Source organism: Coturnix japonica, chromosome 2 (genome assembly GCF_054131305.1).
Source record: "Coturnix japonica strain WE chromosome 2, WE-NBRP24, whole genome shotgun sequence".
Lineage (NCBI taxonomy): Eukaryota > Metazoa > Chordata > Aves > Galliformes > Phasianidae > Coturnix > Coturnix japonica.
In genome coordinates this window covers 126585111-126603438 of record NC_140664.1, presented here as the reverse complement: position 1 = coordinate 126603438, position 18328 = coordinate 126585111, and the positions used below count along the sequence as shown (strand labels likewise).

At 37.1% G+C, this 18328-nt stretch overlaps 1 protein-coding gene across 2 annotated transcripts in view; it reads left to right on the top strand.

Annotated features, from left to right (window-relative positions):
• The window catches only part of KIF5B (kinesin family member 5B), a 31698-nt gene that overhangs the window by 6317 nt on the left and 7053 nt on the right, over positions 1-18328 (top strand). The window contains exons 2-24 of one of the 2 annotated variants that reach the window (XM_085538869.1): positions 1079-1166; positions 2382-2455; positions 3038-3142; positions 3490-3538; positions 3827-3882; positions 3978-4065; positions 5755-5879; positions 6449-6553; positions 6992-7137; positions 8616-8764; positions 10063-10256; positions 10690-10758; positions 11708-11914; positions 12637-12780; positions 13520-13705; positions 14210-14327; positions 14662-14723; positions 14824-14933; positions 15290-15391; positions 16919-16979; positions 17072-17143; positions 17299-17403; positions 17900-18116. In XM_085538869.1, coding sequence (XP_085394995.1) covers positions 1079-1166; positions 2382-2455; positions 3038-3142; positions 3490-3538; positions 3827-3882; positions 3978-4065; positions 5755-5879; positions 6449-6553; positions 6992-7137; positions 8616-8764; positions 10063-10256; positions 10690-10758; positions 11708-11914; positions 12637-12780; positions 13520-13705; positions 14210-14327; positions 14662-14723; positions 14824-14933; positions 15290-15391; positions 16919-16979; positions 17072-17143; positions 17299-17403; positions 17900-18116 — 2632 coding nt within the window. Of the gene's footprint in view, positions 1-1078; positions 1167-2381; positions 2456-3037; positions 3143-3489; positions 3539-3826; positions 3883-3977; positions 4066-5754; positions 5880-6448; positions 6554-6991; positions 7138-8615; positions 8765-10062; positions 10257-10689; positions 10759-11707; positions 11915-12636; positions 12781-13516; positions 13706-14209; positions 14328-14661; positions 14724-14823; positions 14934-15289; positions 15392-16918; positions 16980-17071; positions 17144-17298; positions 17404-17899; positions 18117-18328 lie in introns of both variants that reach the window. The other variant, XM_085538868.1, reaches the window with a different exon arrangement.

Sequence of the window (18328 nt, the reverse complement as noted above, 5' to 3'; positions counted from 1 at the left end):
GAGCATATTTACACAGTGAACTGTGTAATTATTTTCTTTTTTCCAAGAGGGAGCTCATCTATCTGAATTTCAAGCCCTTTAAGCAGAGTGATATGAGTTGGCTCCGAAAAGCTTTGTTTGGTGTTACGCTAGATGTTATTAAAAGGCAAATGGAAGGTCAGGCTGGGAAAGGGAATGTGGTGAGTGGGTGGGTAATAGATGGAAGCTAGACTTGTTCTGCTGCCAGGAAGGCCGTCCCACAGGATCCTTGGGGGAGGGGAAGGATGATAATGAATTAAACATAGGCCAAATGGAGCATTGAACAGTTACAGTAAGTTTAGTGGTAGGAATTGACTTAAGGCACTTGGAAACCTCAGCTGTCTGCAAAGATATTAATAAACTCTGAAAGTGCTAGGAAATTTTCAGCTTAGTAAGATGAACTTAATAACTCATCTTTATGGACTGTCAGCTTGTTACAGCTGTTACCAAATCCCCAGTTCTTTTCATAAAGCCGTGTCAGAGCTTCCTCTTTCAGTGTTTTCCTAAAGAAATCTTTGGAAGGTTCCCTTCCTGCAAAGTGGCCTTTTCCTTCTGTTTACAGAGCCTTATTGTAAGGATATCATGCATGAGGAAATGTTCCTTGTGCTGACTGTAGGTGACCTGGATGTTTCCTTTGGTTCAAGATTGTTAACAAATACTATGAAGGCATATTGTGTGTGATGTGATACGAGTTGTTTTTAATAATTTGGCTTTGCCAAAGCAGTGGAGAAGAATGAAGTTTTCTCAGAGGTATAGATGCTAAGCACTGGTTTACAGTGTAAGTAGAGTAGAGGTCGTGTAGCGGTGTAGTTATGGAAAATAGTTTGGGTTGCACTTAAAAGCCAAACATATTGAATTCAAGGCCTTATTTGTAAGTAAACATGTGAAGATTTAGACACATACATAAGCCGATTTCCTCACTGCATCCTTCAAGTACTTAAAATAAAACACGAGATCGGACCGAGACCATGTAGGCTGCTTCTAAGCTGTGTGAACAAACACCTTTCAGTTGTGCTTCCCAGGTGGTCTTTTTTTAACAGCCTTTCTTTTTATTTTGCAGTCCAAGCCATATATATTTGACCGTGTATTCCAGTCAAACACATCCCAGGAGCAAGTATACAATGACTGTGCTAAAAAGATTGTCAAAGGTAAGGTGGGATGAACTCTTTGTTATTGGGAAACACCTTATTTGTGTGGGTTTTTATGTTGAAATCTGGTACCTTCTGTTGCTCCTGTTTACCTTCTGAATGTTTAATAACAGTCATCGTGGTTCAGAGTATAAAATCATCCTCTAGTTGAGGTGACATGATGTCAATACTGAGCCCACTTCTCCAGTTGTTTGCAGCATTTGATGATAATTACCTGTTAGTTTGATTTTTATTTTTTATTTTCAGATCTTGCTAGAGGTTAAACCAATTGGCCTTAAATTAATAAAGGATAGGCTTCTGTCTGTTTGAAAACAACTCGTATGAGTAGTTTTTTTTAATTGGTGTCAGAAAACAGTTATTTTTGTTTGGAGGAATGTAAGGTGAAACTTGGGAAACATCATGTTTGTTTTGTTTTAACTTTGCAATTATGAGTTACCTGATTTCAGTGCTTATCAGAGTGTACTCTCTCTAAACTTGAACTGTCTAATGGCTTTGTGGCTTCTGGGGCTCAAGTCTTCTAATAGAGAAGGTTATACTACAGTGAAGTACCTTATTAAGGAGTTAGGTACCTCCCTCAAAATAAAATTGATTCATTTCTTAAGTAGATCAGTACAAGTTCCAATTGACACAGCTTTAAAACAACTGTATCAAAGCCTTCTTAGGAGTGCGTAAACTATCAGCTGTTAGAGGCAAGACCAGATGAGTGAAGTGTTGAAGGCCCTTACCCTTCAACCTGAAACTCAGAGTTGTTGAGTTGTTCATGGTTTAAAACATAAGCTTATGGCCAAGTGATAAGATGCTGGAAACTTTTAGCTTAGCTCATTCTCTTAATAATCAGATACTCCAGCTTTACTGTGAAGGCAGCAAATAATGTACTGCATAATACAATTTGTTTAAATGGTCAAAGGCTGTCTGTACAATGTAGCAGTTGTATTCATTTACTTCTTATTACCAACTCTCAAGTTGTGTTTTGCTGGCTGAAGGAGCTGCTTCTAATACAGCTTCTGGAAATGCAATCTGTAGTGACTGCATTAAAAGTGCTAAGGGAGAACACTGCTGCCTTCCTCTCCCAGCACCAAGTATTGTAGCGCTTACTTTTCAGTCACTGAATGGCTCAACTTGCTGAACATTTTAGGAATTGCTCACATTCTATTTTATTTGACTTTTGTTTAGGAGAAGGGAATCAGTCCTAATGAAAATATTTTTTTCCTCTAGATGTACTTGAGGGATACAACGGTACAATATTTGCTTACGGGCAGACATCATCTGGAAAGACGCACACTATGGAAGTAAGGCAACTTAAAATTATTTTCTTCTAATATTGTTTTCATCTCTTTTCACCACAGTGGTGTTATATTCCTAGAGATGAGATATTGGCTTGTTTTTATGAAATCATAGAATGGTTGAGGTTGGAAACTATCTTTTAAGATCAGTAGTTCCAACTACTCTGCAGTGGGGATGGAAGTCTTTCATTAGATTAAGTTGCCTAAAGTCCCCATCCACCCTAAATTTGAACACTTCCAGAAATGAAGCATCTGCATCTTTCATTTTCTTTTCTATTACAAACTTTGGATACCTAAAATATTTTTCATATGTGAGAATGGCAGTTACTGTATTTATTCAGCTATCAAAAGCAGGATTGTTCATGGTAGATTTCTCATCTTTGTGTGTGACATTTCTGAGGCTGTTCTTTTTGTTTCTAGCAACTTCTGGCCCTAAGTGGATGGCTAAGAGCTTCCTTTGCAGATAAACATAAGTGCATTTTACCCACCAACACTTCAGAGCTATCTTGTTTGACTTTTTATTCTGCCTTCAAATACTTTGTGCTGTTGGATTCAGTATTAATGTTTTTTCATTCCCTTTTCTAAAAGGGGAAGCTTCACGACCCAGATGGAATGGGAATTATTCCAAGAATAGTACAAGATATCTTTAATTATATTTACTCTATGGATGAGAATCTTGAGTTTCATATTAAGGTAATGGTTTCTTTATTTCCTATATTTAATCTATATTAAAAGTGGAAGTAGTTTGTTGCAGAATGGATGTTCCATATCTGTTACAAATGCTTGTGAATTGGAAAATATGAAGACAAGTCATTTCAGAAACTGACTCTTCTCAAAGAATAATTACATTAGCACTTTAATCTTGTTTCCATTAAACATTGATGGTAGCTATCTTGATAACTTGTGGCAGTGCTGTGTGTTTTAGTTTGTCCTCCTGGTTGTCAACTAGATATGGCAGTACATGGGAGGTCGTGGTTTTTGTACTGAGTCCTTCTGAAGAACATTTTTGTGTTCTAATGCTATTTGTTTCACACTTCTAGGTGTCGTATTTTGAAATATACTTGGATAAAATAAGGGACCTTTTGGATGGTAAGTTTCTTATTTACTTTGGGTATAGGAAGTAAACTGCTTGGTAGAGAGATTTAAAGAACAAAAGCTTTAGGATGATACTGAGACATATGTGTTATGTTAATAAGTAGCCCATCTCTGATATAGATGCAGTAAAATGAGACCACACGTAGCTAATGTATATAATGCAACTGTAGCTGCAGTAGCGGTTGTTTGATGTATGTTCCATTTTTACTTGGATCTGCTGTAAATGTCTCATTCTCTGAAGGAATCATACGTACCTCAGCTTTAGAACTTTTTCTCTTCCAGTTTCAAAGACCAATCTTTCTGTTCATGAAGACAAAAATAGAGTTCCCTATGTAAAGGTTAGTGTCGCTCTGATACTGTTTTGATCTGTTGCTTCCACTGTGCTCCATTTTCTTCTGGCTCATTGCTGTTTTATTTTGATATTACTTTAAAGGGTTGCACAGAACGTTTTGTATGTAGTCCGGAAGAAGTCATGGATACTATAGATGAAGGAAAATCAAACAGACATGTAGCAGTTACAAGTAAGTACTACCCCTACCTGCTTTAGTGCTTTATCAGTTATCTTCCTGATGTCTTAAAACATACCATAAGGCAAGGATGGTGAACTAAATTCAGGTTGTTGATAAGGTTTTATGCAACCAGTTGTGATATGTCTTTAAGTACCAAGCCTTTCAATTTATTGTTGTTTTTTTTTTTTGGTTTTTTTTTTTTCCCCTAATGATGTTAATTAGGCTTTTTATTTTATTGTAGCCTGTAAGAAAAGCTGATCAGGTTATAGTTTCTGACATGCTGCAGGTATAAGTAGCATCCCATTTTTTCTTTGGCTTGAGGTGCGCAGATGAGTTGCAAGGATTCATGCCATAGGCTTTTGAATTCCCCAAAGGGTTGGGATTAGGAGTTGTTTGTGTGTTTATTTTGCCTGTGTTTCAGAGATGAAGAGGAGGTAAGTTGAGATGTGCGCAGAGTATTATTTCTATTTGAAATAACTCTGTAATCTTCAAGAACCAAATTATGAAATTTGTCCAGATATTTATTTGGTAAAAAAAAACAAACAAAATAATAATAAAGAAAAATATATTTATATTCCTTGGTTAAGAATTGGACATGAGAAAATGTTTCCATTAAGAAAAGTCCTGCCCTTCTACTCCAAGCTAAACAAGCACAGTTTCCTCAGCCTTTCCTCATAGGAGTGATGCTCCAGCCCTCTGGTCATCTTAGAGGCCATTATCTCTGGACCCGCTCCAAGAGCTCCATGTTCTATCTGTACTGGGGGGCCCAAACCTGGCCACAGTACTCAAGATGGGGCCTGACAAGAGCTGAGAAGAGGGAGACAATCACCTCCCTCTCCCTGCTGGCCACCCCTTTTTTAACGCAGCCCAGGACACAGTTGACCTTCTAGGCTGCAAGCATGCGCTGCTGGCTCATGTCCAACTTCTTATCCACCAGGGTCCCCGAGTCCTTCTCCTCAGGGCTGCTCTCAAGGAGATCTTCACCCAGTTTGTATAAATACCTGGGATTGCTCTGACCCAAATGCGGCACCCTGCACTTGGCCTTATTGAACCTCATTAGTTTTTCAGGTGCCCACTTCTCCAGCCTGCCCAGTTCCCTCTGGATGGCTTCCCTTCCTTACAATGTATTGACTGTACTGCTCAGCTTGGTATTGTCCACAAACTTGCTTTGTAGGCAGACACTGTCATTCAGATTGCAGTCAGGTCAGATTTTTGTTATTTCATTAAAATAATCTTTAAGGTTTGACATGAGTCTCTTTTACTGCTCACCTTTGCAATGAGACATGCAGAACAAGCATTTAAACCAGAAAGGGTGGTAAGGAGTTTTGGCCATCTGCTTGACATTTGCACAAAAGGATGTAAGTGTGATGTGCTGTAAACGAACAAAAATGTACTCTGGTATTGTAATGCAAATATGCTTTCTTTTCTTATACAGTAAATTAAATGTGTGAATTCCATAGTTGACAAGTTACCAAATCTTATCCGTGAATTTATGATGTTAACAGAAAACACAAAGGGGGTGGTATCTTTAATTAGATGATACTGTTGGCTACTGCCTTCAGTTTTACTGTGTCATGATGATACAGCTGTATACTGTTTCATTAGCTTTGCATCTTTCCTTTCTCTGTTAGCAAGATGCTGTTTAGCCAAGTTAGATCGTTTCTGCCGTTATTTTTGATCAATTATATGTTTTAATTGCAGATATGAACGAGCACAGCTCTCGAAGTCATAGTATTTTTCTTATTAATGTAAAGCAAGAGAATACTCAAACAGAACAGAAACTAAGTGGAAAACTCTATCTTGTGGACTTGGCAGGGAGCGAAAAGGTAACGTTCTGTTTTTCTTCTGGCTTTGAAAAACAAAAATCATTCTTTACAATCAAATGTTTTACAGTAATACAATAACGACTGCTCAATTCTTATCTGTGAAGTGTTTTAACTTAGTTTCTGAATTCTGATTTCCCAATCCTAGTCTTTATTGGCTGTTAGATATTATCTCTAAGCTGTTCTGCATTTCTGCAGTGAGGGTTTGTAAATATGGAGGAGGTTGGGAAGTAGGCTAGAGTTCAATCTCAGTATCTGAGTGGGGGAAAAAAAAAAAGGGGTGTGTTGGCCAGCCAGGTACTGGAATCAAGAGTCTATTTATGGATGTGGAGTATCTGTGTTTGCACTTGATAGTGGTACCGAGTTTCTTATTTAAAATGGCAGCTCAGCTTGCTGTGTCTGTGGCTTAAAGAAGAGAAGGAAACACGTACCATGCTGCTTATCCTATATTACTGTTATTTTCCTTATGCACTGTAATTTATGCATTTTAAGATCTGGTATCCAAGTTTTATATTAAATATGGAAGGTGATTTTTCTGAAGTAATGTTTAGTAATTTACTGACATACTTTAGGTTAGCAAAACTGGGGCGGAAGGTGCTGTGCTGGATGAGGCTAAGAACATCAACAAGTCTTTATCTGCTCTTGGAAATGTCATCTCAGCTTTGGCTGAAAGCAGTGTAAGTGTTCTATGTTTTTTTTGGTCCTTTTTTGTACTTGAGTGTTAAGAGCTTGTATTTCTGTATGATATATTATAGACAAATTCTTTATTGATCATTATGTGCATGGAGTCTTTTAAACTAATTCAGTTACATCAATGCATTGCAATAATAAGGTTTACTTGTACTGTGTTGTCACTGATAAATAACAAAGTTGCATTTACTATTAAGGGGCCTAAACAAGTGGTAAGCTTTGTTGTACTCCACAAGTTACCAAGCATAAAAACAAGATTTTAGATCACTCTGTGCACGTTCAACTGAATGTTACATTGATTAAAGTAGTATTTAATCCGTTTTCCTAATGAAGTCAGACCTAAGGAAAGCACAGCTCTTCAACAGTGTAAATAATATGAGGAAAAAAAGAGAAATGACTGATTCTTTTACTCATTTTCTTGGTAGACCTATGTTCCATATCGTGATAGTAAAATGACCAGAATCCTTCAAGATTCACTAGGGGGTAACTGTAGAACCACTATTGTTATTTGCTGTTCTCCATCTTCATACAACGAATCTGAAACTAAATCTACTCTTCTGTTTGGCCAAAGGTGAGTATATGACTTAAATGATGAGAGAGGTAAGAAACAGAGTTTCATAAGGCAATTTAAGTGCTGTGTATGCACTGCACTTGCATGCCTAACACTGGCTGATAAAACAAACCTTCTACAATAAACAAAGCAGTGAAGGTGTTCTTTAAAAAGTATGTAGTGTGAGACCTGAGATTGATGCTGATTGCAAAAGTAGACGTCCCTTAATAGAGAGCTGTTAGAAATAAAGGCAGAGTGAGGAATAAGCTACCCAGTCAGGATTCCTAAAGCAAATTAATTACAATGTTTACTTTATTCCTTTAGTTCTACCACTGTGAAAGCCATCAGTATTTCTCATGCTTAATGTGTTTTTCTCTTCCATTTTAGTTCAATAATGTAATTTTCAATTTTATTTATTTATTTGGAGAAGATTTTTATTATGGAAGGTAGACTACATGACTTTAGAACTTGTTAAAAATAGGGTAGAATATGGGTAGTTAGTAGGTGTGGGATGATGACTGTGTTCTGCACTGGAATTCTAGTTTGGTCTCCTTTTAGAATCTAGGAGCTTCTTTCCTTGCACTATTTGTAGCATTCAGGTATGAGGAAGTGTCTTCCAACTGTAGCTGTGTTTGTTAGATTCATTGTCCCTTCTTCGGGAGTTGCTCAAGTGACCATAGTTGGTCTGGTGTATTAACTCGGCTTTCTGGGGTTGTTAAGTTTCTGTTGAAGCCCTCAGGCTTCAGGTAGGAACTAAAGGTTAAATAAATATTACGTAGTTCAGTAGGAAATGATGTGCCTTTTGGTAGTAGTCATCTCCCACCAAGGCTTTGCATAAACTTACAAGAGTCATGACGGTGGCAGGGATGGGTTTTTGTCTACCAATAAGCTTTTTTTTTCTGCTTTCATCTTTTGGAGGGGATAATTCTTGGTAGGAAGTTATACATAAGTTACTGATGTAAGCCAGGTGCATTGCTAATGCAACAGCTACATGTTAATGTCGTCAGAGTGTATTAGTCCTTGATATTTTGTCTCTGGAGATGAGGTTTGCTTGGCTGAATGTATCACCTGAATTAAATGCATTTGTACTTTATGCTCATGCACCTCTTTGGTTAATGCAGATCTAGTCACTGAACTTTGGAGCTGTTCCTTATGCTAGGTGATTTACATACTGAAGGTATTATGCTGTCCACTAGAAAAATGTTTGTTGGGTATGGTAAATGTGAGTCTTTATTCAAAGCTGTACGCTGTCCCAATTCAGGTTAAAGTATGCAGCTGCTTCTTTCCAACTCAACTGGCCTGAGATTTTTTTTTCTGTCTTCTCTATGCCTGTTACATTACTGAGTCCATTAACAATTGTATCAATCTAATTGAACAATTAGCAAATGGACAGCGTGTGGAGATGAGCTTTTGGAAGAGGTAGGAGTTGTTCATGCTTTTAACATAATTTCCTTCTGTAGAAAATAGAATCTGTTTCAGAAGTTTTTCTTTTTTTGTAGAGCAAAGACCATTAAGAACACAGTCTGTGTCAATGTTGAGCTCACTGCAGAACAGTGGAAGAAAAAGTATGAGAAAGAAAAAGAGAAAAACAAGACACTGCGTAACACCATACAGTGGCTGGAAAATGAGCTCAACAGATGGCGGAATGGTGAGAAGCAGTTTTCTTCATTGTGCACACTTTGGACAAGGAGATGCTAAATTACTCTTCAGTTTCCTCTTCAATATTCCAAAAAAAAATGAAGAACACTATGCCAAACATTAAAAAGAATATTAATGCTATGATATTAGGCTGCTGTTGAAGCTAACTATTTTTCATTGGATTTAGAACAACTTGAGTAATCACATACTGGCAAAAATGCCTGTAAGTGTGTTGGTTGGAGGTTCTTCAGTGCCTGATTTACTGGCAAAATGAGATCAAGATACCTTCTAAAGAATTTATCTGGAAGTGAAGAATCATATTAACTGTCAGTGCAGAAACTGTGAAAAAATATAAAATTCAAGTCAGTATTGTCAGACTTCATCCTTCCTTACAGCTCAAACATTTCTATAGGCAAGAAAAAGAAATTGCTAATAGTACAGAATGTGTGCCTGTTCTCTCTGAATGATTGGATACTTTTGGACTGAAGTGATTGGCAAAATGCAAGATAAACACGTGTGAACTTAAGATTTAAGATCTGGATGTGTTCTGGAGTTTTCTGTTTCAGATGATTTTGCCATCATAAAGTGATACGTCATATGAATCAGACAGTTTGTTCACCACATTCTCGTGCATATCTGAGGAATAAAATGAATGGCCTCACTTAAGTTGAGGGGGATAGAATTCATTTATTTCTCCTCCTCCCTGTCTTATGTAGAGACAGCACCTGAAATGTTAAGTGTAATTCTTCCAGAATATTCACATACCATACAGGAATGTTGGAAAGAGCCCATATCGTTCAGGGGCCGCATAAAATGCTTTGTAATAAGACACCAAGGAATTCACTTTGAATTTACCAGAGAAGTGCCTAAATTCTTATGTGGTACTTGTTTTTAAATGTGAAAGTAGTGAGATGTTCTCAGGAAAGTGTTGATGAGCATAGAAACATAAAAGTATAACTGTGGAAATACTTTTAACAAAGCAAATCAGTTTAGCAGTAAATATGGCTACCTGTCATGATGGACTGGCAAAGGTAGCGGGGATAAGGAGGATTTCTGTCTGCAGTGCAGTTATGGGAGATATTTTGTTGTAAGGTTTGGAGCCTACAGCAGAGCAACTGGGTGAAATGTAACATTCAGTGATAAGCAAGAGGTAGTGTGGGTGATGGGGTAGTCATTTTGGCCATGGAAGCTGTGCACTTGATTGCGGTACAGATCTATGGTTAATATGCATTTAGAGAATAGATAATGCTTGGTGGAAGATGACCAACTCTGCTAAAAATACTTCATAATTGTTTGCCTTTATTTAAGGGGAGACTGTGCCTGTTGATGAGCAGTTTGACAAGGAGAAGGCCAACTTAGAAGCTTTTGCGGTGGACAAGGATATTACCGTTATTAATGATAAACCAGCTACCACGATTGGAGTAACTGGCAATTTCACTGATGCCGAGAGAAGAAAATGTGAGGAAGAAATTGCTAAATTATACAAACAACTGGATGACAAGGTGTGCCTTTTTTATTTAACATAAGACCTCTTTGAAATGCTTCTTGAAATGTATTAGGTATGTCATGGTTTAATGACTTAATTTGTCAGTATTCATTTGTTACTACAGCTTGTTTAAACTTTTGCCAGAAGCACCTACTCTAATTCAATAGTTCTGAGTAAATGATATTAAAATTGCTTCTCATTAAATCTGAATTGTTTCTGGAAGTTTAAAATAGGTTGGGGAAGATTTCTAAAAGCACAGTTGGAAAAATTTTGTCTTTGGAGCTCAGTGTTTTATACGGGTGTTTATGTTTTCTTTACTTTTACTGCTTTGAGCTGTCCAGTCATCTTAGAGCTTGGAAGATTATGCACCTGATGCGACCTTCTCTTAGATTGTTTGTTTTTCTCCATGGTATTTGTCAGTTTATTGAACAGAGTTTCTTCAACTGCAGGATGAAGAAATTAATCAGCAGAGCCAGCTGGTAGAAAAACTGAAAACACAAATGTTGGATCAGGAAGAAGTGAGTATTGCTTTTGTACCTTTGTTTTGCTTTTCTTTGACTCTGAGAAATTCTTAATGGGCCACAGTTATGACTAGGGAGTTGAACCCTAAGTATCCATGAAGACAAAAGGAGCCTGTGTGACCTGCTGTAGGAATCCTGCTTTAGTAGGGGTAATGGGCTCGATGGTCTGAAGAGGTTCCTTCTAATCCCTGCAGTTCTGTGAAATACTTTATACCAAGACATAGGCTGTTGTCATCTTTGTACAAAATTAGCAATTTGTCAATACTGAAGATACTTTGATTTGCTGCAAGAAATGTTTTCTACTGTTGACTATAATCAGTATTGCTGTACTAGCAGGAAAGTTGGACAGCGGGTATGTGTGGAATATTAATGGCCCTAAATAGAAAGGGACATCTTTGTTGTTTAAGGATGTACTTACTGAAATATTCAAAATGCCAATGACAATATGTGAATATAAGTATAACTTAATTATGTGGGTAAACACAGATCAATTTATTTGAACAAAGATGTTGGAGCAAATGGCAAATGCTATTTATTTATTTTTAAGTAGTATTAATAATAATAATAATAATAAAGATGTATTGGCCAAGAAGGAAATGAGTTGAGAATGCTGAAAGTTGGAGCTCGTTTGTTGACAGTTTTAGACTCATGAGAAATATTCAGCCCCTCTTTTGAAGACATGTAATGTTGTGTGTGTTTTCATTTGCTAACCTGAAGTGCCTTGGTCTGTAATCATTTCCATTTTGCAGACACTATAGAAGTTTAAGAGTTCTGGAAGTATTTCATTGTATCTATACTTAATGTCCTTGATTTGTTATGCTAGACACTATAAAAAATAAAAAGTAGGTACAGGCAGTTTCAATAGGTAAAAACATGCTGATTTCACTTACTAATGCATTATGCTTGTTAAGGATTTGTTATTTAAATACTTCTGTCATTGTTGTAGCTTCTAGCATCAACTAGACGGGACCAAGACAATCTGCAAGCTGAGTTGAATCGCCTTCAGGCTGAAAATGATGCCTCTAAAGAGGAAGTGAAAGAAGTGCTGCAAGCTCTTGAAGAGTTAGCTGTCAATTATGATCAGAAGTCTCAGGAAGTAGAAGATAAGGCGAAGGAGTATGAACTGCTTAGTGATGAACTCAATCAAAAATCGGTAGGAAAATGGATCGGATTACTGAGAATATCAACGTATAAATTTTTCTTGCCCTATCTCTCTTGAAGTCAAAGGTTTCTTTTCAAGGAGAAAACAAGAGTTTTTAAACAAGTCTAAAACTTGTTTAATACCAGAATGCAACTGATATGATTGCCTAAATGGCTGATAGTCTCTTTAAGGCTCTTTCTATCTTCACTTCTTCTCTCTTGTATGAAAATGTGGAAATTCTTTCATGGTCAATATGTCCTGAAAGGTTTCTTCCTGCATCAAAATGTGCTTATATGTTTAGTGAAACTATCTGTGGAAGCTGTGTTAGTCTTCTCAGCGTCATTCAGAGATGACTGCACAGTTTTGGTACTGATTTGTGTTGACAGAACCAAGAGATGGATATGGAAGTAAAATTAAGATGTTGTCATTCTCAGTCTGTCACAGCAAACCCATGCAGTAACTGTCCTTTGGCACCACTGGAATGTTTCTGCTGTAAAATGTCCCACTTGTCTTTTAAAACTGGTAAACCAAGAGCAGAAAAGTTTTGAGCATACGGGCAGCTGCTGTTTCCACAACAGTTCAGAATAACTGCAGATCTGCTCGACAGTAATAGTAGTTCTTAAAGACTCCCAGAACTTGGGTGCATGGTTTGATGTTGCAATATTATGTAATAAAAAAAAATTAATCTAAAAATGCACGTATTGTTTATTAAAATGTAATTATTTTTATTGTAGGTTACTTTAGCTAGTATAGATGCAGAGCTTCAAAAGCTTAAAGAAATGACTAACCATCAGAAGAAACGAGCAACGGAGATGATGGCCTCCTTACTAAAAGATCTTGCAGAAATAGGAATTGCAGTAGGAAATAATGATGTCAAGGTAAGATTTAGTCAATGCAGTTTTTAGTGCCATGTATTGCACACATGCACTGTGGTTGGGTAGGATGAGGTTTCATAGTAATGTAAAAATAACCACCATGGGAAGCCTTATGTGTTAGTAAATTTAGAATTAGGTTATTTCTTGCTTTTTTGTGATTTACCAGGTCCCAAATAGAAATTGATTATGCAAAAATTAGAGGGAACAGGTATGATATTTGAAATAGTGTTTTTGTTCATATTTTTCTTAGGTCCTTGACAGTTTCAATGGCATTGTCTTGGACCTGCAGTGGCAGTAGGGAGGTTACTTACTTTAAGTGTGGAACATGTAACTGAAATAAAGTTTAATTTAGAAGATGACCATAGGACAGGCAGTGCTGTGAGTGACGTATTACCTTTTTGCAAACAAAATAGCTTAGGAAAGGAAAACAATAACAGCAAAAGTAATAATTACTTTCAAGAGCCTAGGTTAGATTAGTCGATAATTTTTTGTGTTAACCTGAAGATGCAACTTGTAAATACTTCAGTCAGGTTTGTTACAGTTAAGCTTCTAAGGGATTTGAAGGTAACCATTTAAGCATGTTACGCTTCCAGGTTATTCATTTAAGTTCTTTTTGATGCCTGAGTGCTGTGATTACTGGTTGGGGTGAGTGCCAGGATGCTAGGCACTAAGTTGTTTTACCTCATCTTGAATTCTGTCTCTTTACCTAAGCTTTCTAAATGTGATTCCACAATTTTAGCAGCCGGAGGGAACTGGCATGATAGATGAAGAATTCACAGTCGCAAGGCTGTACATTAGCAAAATGAAATCAGAAGTAAAAACAATGGTAAAACGATGCAAACAGTTGGAAGGCACACAGGCTGAAAGCAATAAGAAAATGGAAGAAAATGAGAAGGAGTTGGCTGCCTGTCAACTCCGTATTTCTCAGGTAAGCGTTTCTTTACAGGACTCAGCTGTATCCTTAGTCTTCTCTGAAGTTTGGGTGCTTTTGAGTAGTTGTGTGACAGGATGTTAGAATTTCCATAGTATGTTTGCAGCCTGATAGTATTTTTGTAACATTTGTATTTAATACTAGTACCTTTACGTTCTCTGTCATGGGTTCCTTTACAAATACAGATCTCACCTATCTTGTGCTCTGCTCTAGCATGTCAAGTTGGAAGTGGGAAGTGGGAGAGACAGCATTAGCACAGTGATATTACAGTAGTTTTACGTGCATGACTGGCTGCTTTATTGTGGTTGTTAGAGTGGATGAGCAGCGTGACTCCTGACTACCACCAAAACTGTTATTACATGTGCGGTTCAATTTCTTTATATTTTGGTTTACGTCTTCAAACACATCTCTTTTCCCTGCCAAAAAAAGCACAGTGTGTTTATATAGATTTAATTCCATGATACCTATTTGTGAAGTAAAAGAATCTTTTCATTCTACAAGCATGAAGCCAAGATCAAGTCACTGACTGAATATCTTCAGAACGTGGAACAGAAAAAGAGACAGCTGGAGGAGTCTGTGGATTCTCTTAATGAAGAGCTAGTTCAATTGCGAGCGCAAGGTAAGAACAGATTTTGTAGTCTGTCTGTCCATCCTCCACACCAATTGAAATAAGTAACAATAAATAGGAAATTGGTCAGTCTAGATGGAAGGACAGAGCTGTAAGGTAGCTTCTTGGTACGGAACTTAAAGAATTAGTCAACAGGAATGTATACTTGCTGTGTTCAGCTACTAAGAGTAGGATTAAAGATGTTAGTGATTGTAATTGATACATACAGACATACAACTTCCAAATTCTAAGGTGTGGGAATGGAGGAAAAGGGAACTGCCTTCATTCTTCTTGTGTTAGCTTTGATGCCTGGCTTGAAAGTCTTCTTTTTTTCTCCCATTTCTAGAAAAAGTCCATGAAATGGAGAAAGAGCACTTAAATAAGGTTCAAACTGCAAATGAAGTCAAGGTAAGTTAATTTCTTTCTTTTTTTTTTTTTCTTTTTTTTTAAACAGCACAAATTACAACAACTTCTGCAAGCGTAATACATGCTGTTTTTTTCTTAACAGCAAGCTGTGGAACAGCAGATTCAGAGCCATCGTGAGACACATCAGAAACAGATCAGTAGCCTACGAGATGAAGTTGACGCAAAGGAGAAACTTATCACTGAACTCCAAGAGTAAGCAATTATCATCATTTTGGTAATAGTAAATGTCTCTAGACTGGGCAAGTACAGAAGGACGGTAGGATGGGAGAGAAGTGGCAGAGGTTTTTCTTCAGCAGTACCTTATTTCTGTCACTTTACTGGATGTCATTTACAGTAGATTAACTTGACTGTGACAACATAGCAGAAGCCTTAGTTTCTAATTATTGATAACTTGTCTTGGATTGCAGTTAAATGGATTTCTGGATGCCTGTCATGATAGTGATACAAAAAAAGTTCTTTTCTGCTTTAACTTAATTTAAATAGATATCCAAGATATATTCCTTTCCCATCCTTTTAAAAATATATCTGATTATTTACTTCGTCTTCAGCCAAAATCAGAAGATGATGCTTGAACAGGAACGTCTTAGAGTTGAGCATGAGAAGTTGAAAGCAACCGATCAGGAGAAAAGTAGAAAACTCCATGAGCTTACGTAAGTGACACATAAAACAAGTGTGTGGAGGAGGTTTTCCTTTATGACTAGTAACCTCATATGATGATGAAGTTGTGTTGACTACATGATAAATATGCTTATTAAAGGGAGGCTCCAGAGGCACCTTGAAATTAATCTTTTTAGAAACTTTTTCACCACCTTAGTATATAAAGCTGGAAGTAAAATAATGAAGGTTGTAAGGGTGTCATGGTATTTGTGACAAAAGGCCTGGTATTTTTGAGTGTTCATGTCCTACAGGGTGGAGCAGTTAATTTCCCATTTTTACAGCTAAGTTTTGCTTGCTGTAAGGTTAGAAGGGACTTGCATTAACATTATAACAAATCTTTACAGCTTCCAGTTCTTGTGTGGTTTAGTTAGTTAGGTAGTTCTGAGTTAAACTGTAGAAATGCAAACAAACAGACTTGATTGGTCTGTATTAGTAAGCAATAATAAGCACATTCTTTTCAGGACATTTGCTGTGAAATACGTTGATGGTTGAATTGACTGAAATTTGAATAGTAGTGTGGTCTTACAAGTCCACCTTATTTATTCCATATACCTTTCACCGTCAGTTGCAATAGATTTTCTTGTAGAATATTTAATGAAGATACCGCATGTTTGTTTCATATTTTGTTTTGCAGGCTAGCAAAAGAAACATACAGCATTGATCTCTTAAAGGGACTTGCTGTGTTAGAAACTTTGCTCTTCCAAGGATCTGCAAGAAACATTAAAAATTCAATTGATATTGTGTCTTCCTCCTTCAGTTATTTTCCATTGCGCATCAGAAATGTGCTGGCAAAGGACAGACCAGAAATAATGCTGACTATTCACATTTAATTGACCTAAATAGTTGTATAAGGCGTCTACAGCTACTTTTCCAGTGAGGTCTGGAAAACAGATAGAATGCTGACAGATTCTTTAGCATATTTGATCATCTCAGATGTTTAGTCGTTTAACTATGATCCAGTAATGTGGCTGGATTGAGAGAACTTTCCAGAGTGTTAGCAGTGCAATGAATGCTTTCACAGTTAGTAGGAAGACAGGAGATCTGCAGAGCAATATTGTTGGGTTATATGCCTGGAAACTGGTTCTGTAGCTTATGGTGCAAGCTTTGGCAGATGTAATGGAGGTGAGGTGGTGGAACGAAAAGAGAAAATCTCAAATCCATCACTTGATATTTAACACATTCACGGATGACTGAGCTTTGGTAGAACAAAATTTTCACTGATGTTGCTGAACTTAATTCTGAAAAATCTTTCTTTGCTCATTTTAGAACTTTATAATTTAGTTAGCTTATAATACTTGTATGTATCCTTTCAGTATTAGAAGCGTTCTCTCTTTGCAGTTGGCAGCTTCCATCTTTGTTCCATGTCAGTTTGAGTTGTTGTGTCATCAGTTGATTATATCCATAATCCTGAGGACTTCAGCTGAAAAATAGATGTTTTTCATTTGAACCATTTGAACCACTCTAGTCTAAAGCATTTCTATTTTGCTCAGATGCTTTAGTATGAATGTATTCTCTTTTAGGGTTATGCAGGACAGACGGGAGCAAGCAAGGCAAGATTTAAAGGGCTTGGAAGAGACTGTGGTAAGCTCATCAAAATGTATTTCAAAGGAAATGGAATTACTTGCTATTTTCCTTCAGAAATAATTCTTTTTTTTCCTCCACCTCAACTGTAGGCTAAAGAACTTCAGACTCTCCACAATCTTCGGAAGCTATTTGTTCAAGATCTGGCTACTAGAGTGAAAAAGGTAATCTGGTGCTGTAATGGTACTTGGTGTCTCTCAGATCATTGCACACATTTCAGTTTAAAACTGAGTTTGGAATTGATCTGTGTTTTTCTTCTGGTTTGATTTTAATGTGTACCTTCAGATTTGTACTCAGTATCTTTTCTTTGTTGCTGCAGAGTGCTGAGATAGACTCAGATGATACAGGAGGCAGTGCTGCACAAAAGCAGAAGATTTCTTTTCTTGAGAATAATCTTGAACAGCTTACAAAGGTTCACAAGCAGGTACAGTGAGACCGAATTTCAAGTTTAATCAAAAGCTAACAGACTACTTAAGCTGCATTATCCTGGAGGTGGCACATAGTTCATCAAGTAACTTCTGAACTGTTTTGATGTCTTGAATGTATTTCTTGATATAAAACAGTAGGCTAAAGTTTTCCTATAAAATAATTCAATAGATACCAATGAAACAGTTGCATTTAAACCAATGAAGACTGAAACTGGTGTTAAGAGTCAGTGTCTCTATCTGGGGGATGCCTGCTTGTCCGTGACAGCATGTTGGCTGTGTCTGTGTTGGACAGCATATTCTTTTACAGTAACAGATTTTCAAATGACAGTCTTAGTGCTCAACTATTAGATTTACTAGAAGTTTGAGCACACTAGGATAGGTGCCCTACTGTACTATACATACTAGACAGTATTCCTGTGCAGGGGATTACATGTTGATTGGATCTACCCATGAAGAGAAAAACCAAGAAACTAATGGATTTTGTTTTTGTAGCTGGTACGTGATAACGCCGATCTTCGCTGTGAGCTTCCTAAATTGGAGAAGCGACTTAGGGCTACAGCTGAAAGAGTTAAAGCTTTGGAGTCTGCATTGAAGGAAGCCAAAGAGAACGCATCTCGTGATCGCAAACGGTATCAGCAGGAAGTAGACCGTATAAAGGAAGCTGTAAGATCCAAAAATATGGCCAGACGAGGACATTCTGCACAGATTGGTTAGTAAAGAATCCACTGGCTCTTAAAACTTCCATCACTTCTGATTTATTTCTGTGTGTTAGTCTTAGTTGGATCCACTCGTGTGAACGTGGTGTGTTTTGTTCTGCAAGTTCTGTTATGGTTATCAGTTGGACTGAATGTGTGTTTAGTTATGTTTTGTATCAAATGGGTCATTTCTGTGATCCATTGTGTAAGCTGGGAAGGTCTTCCT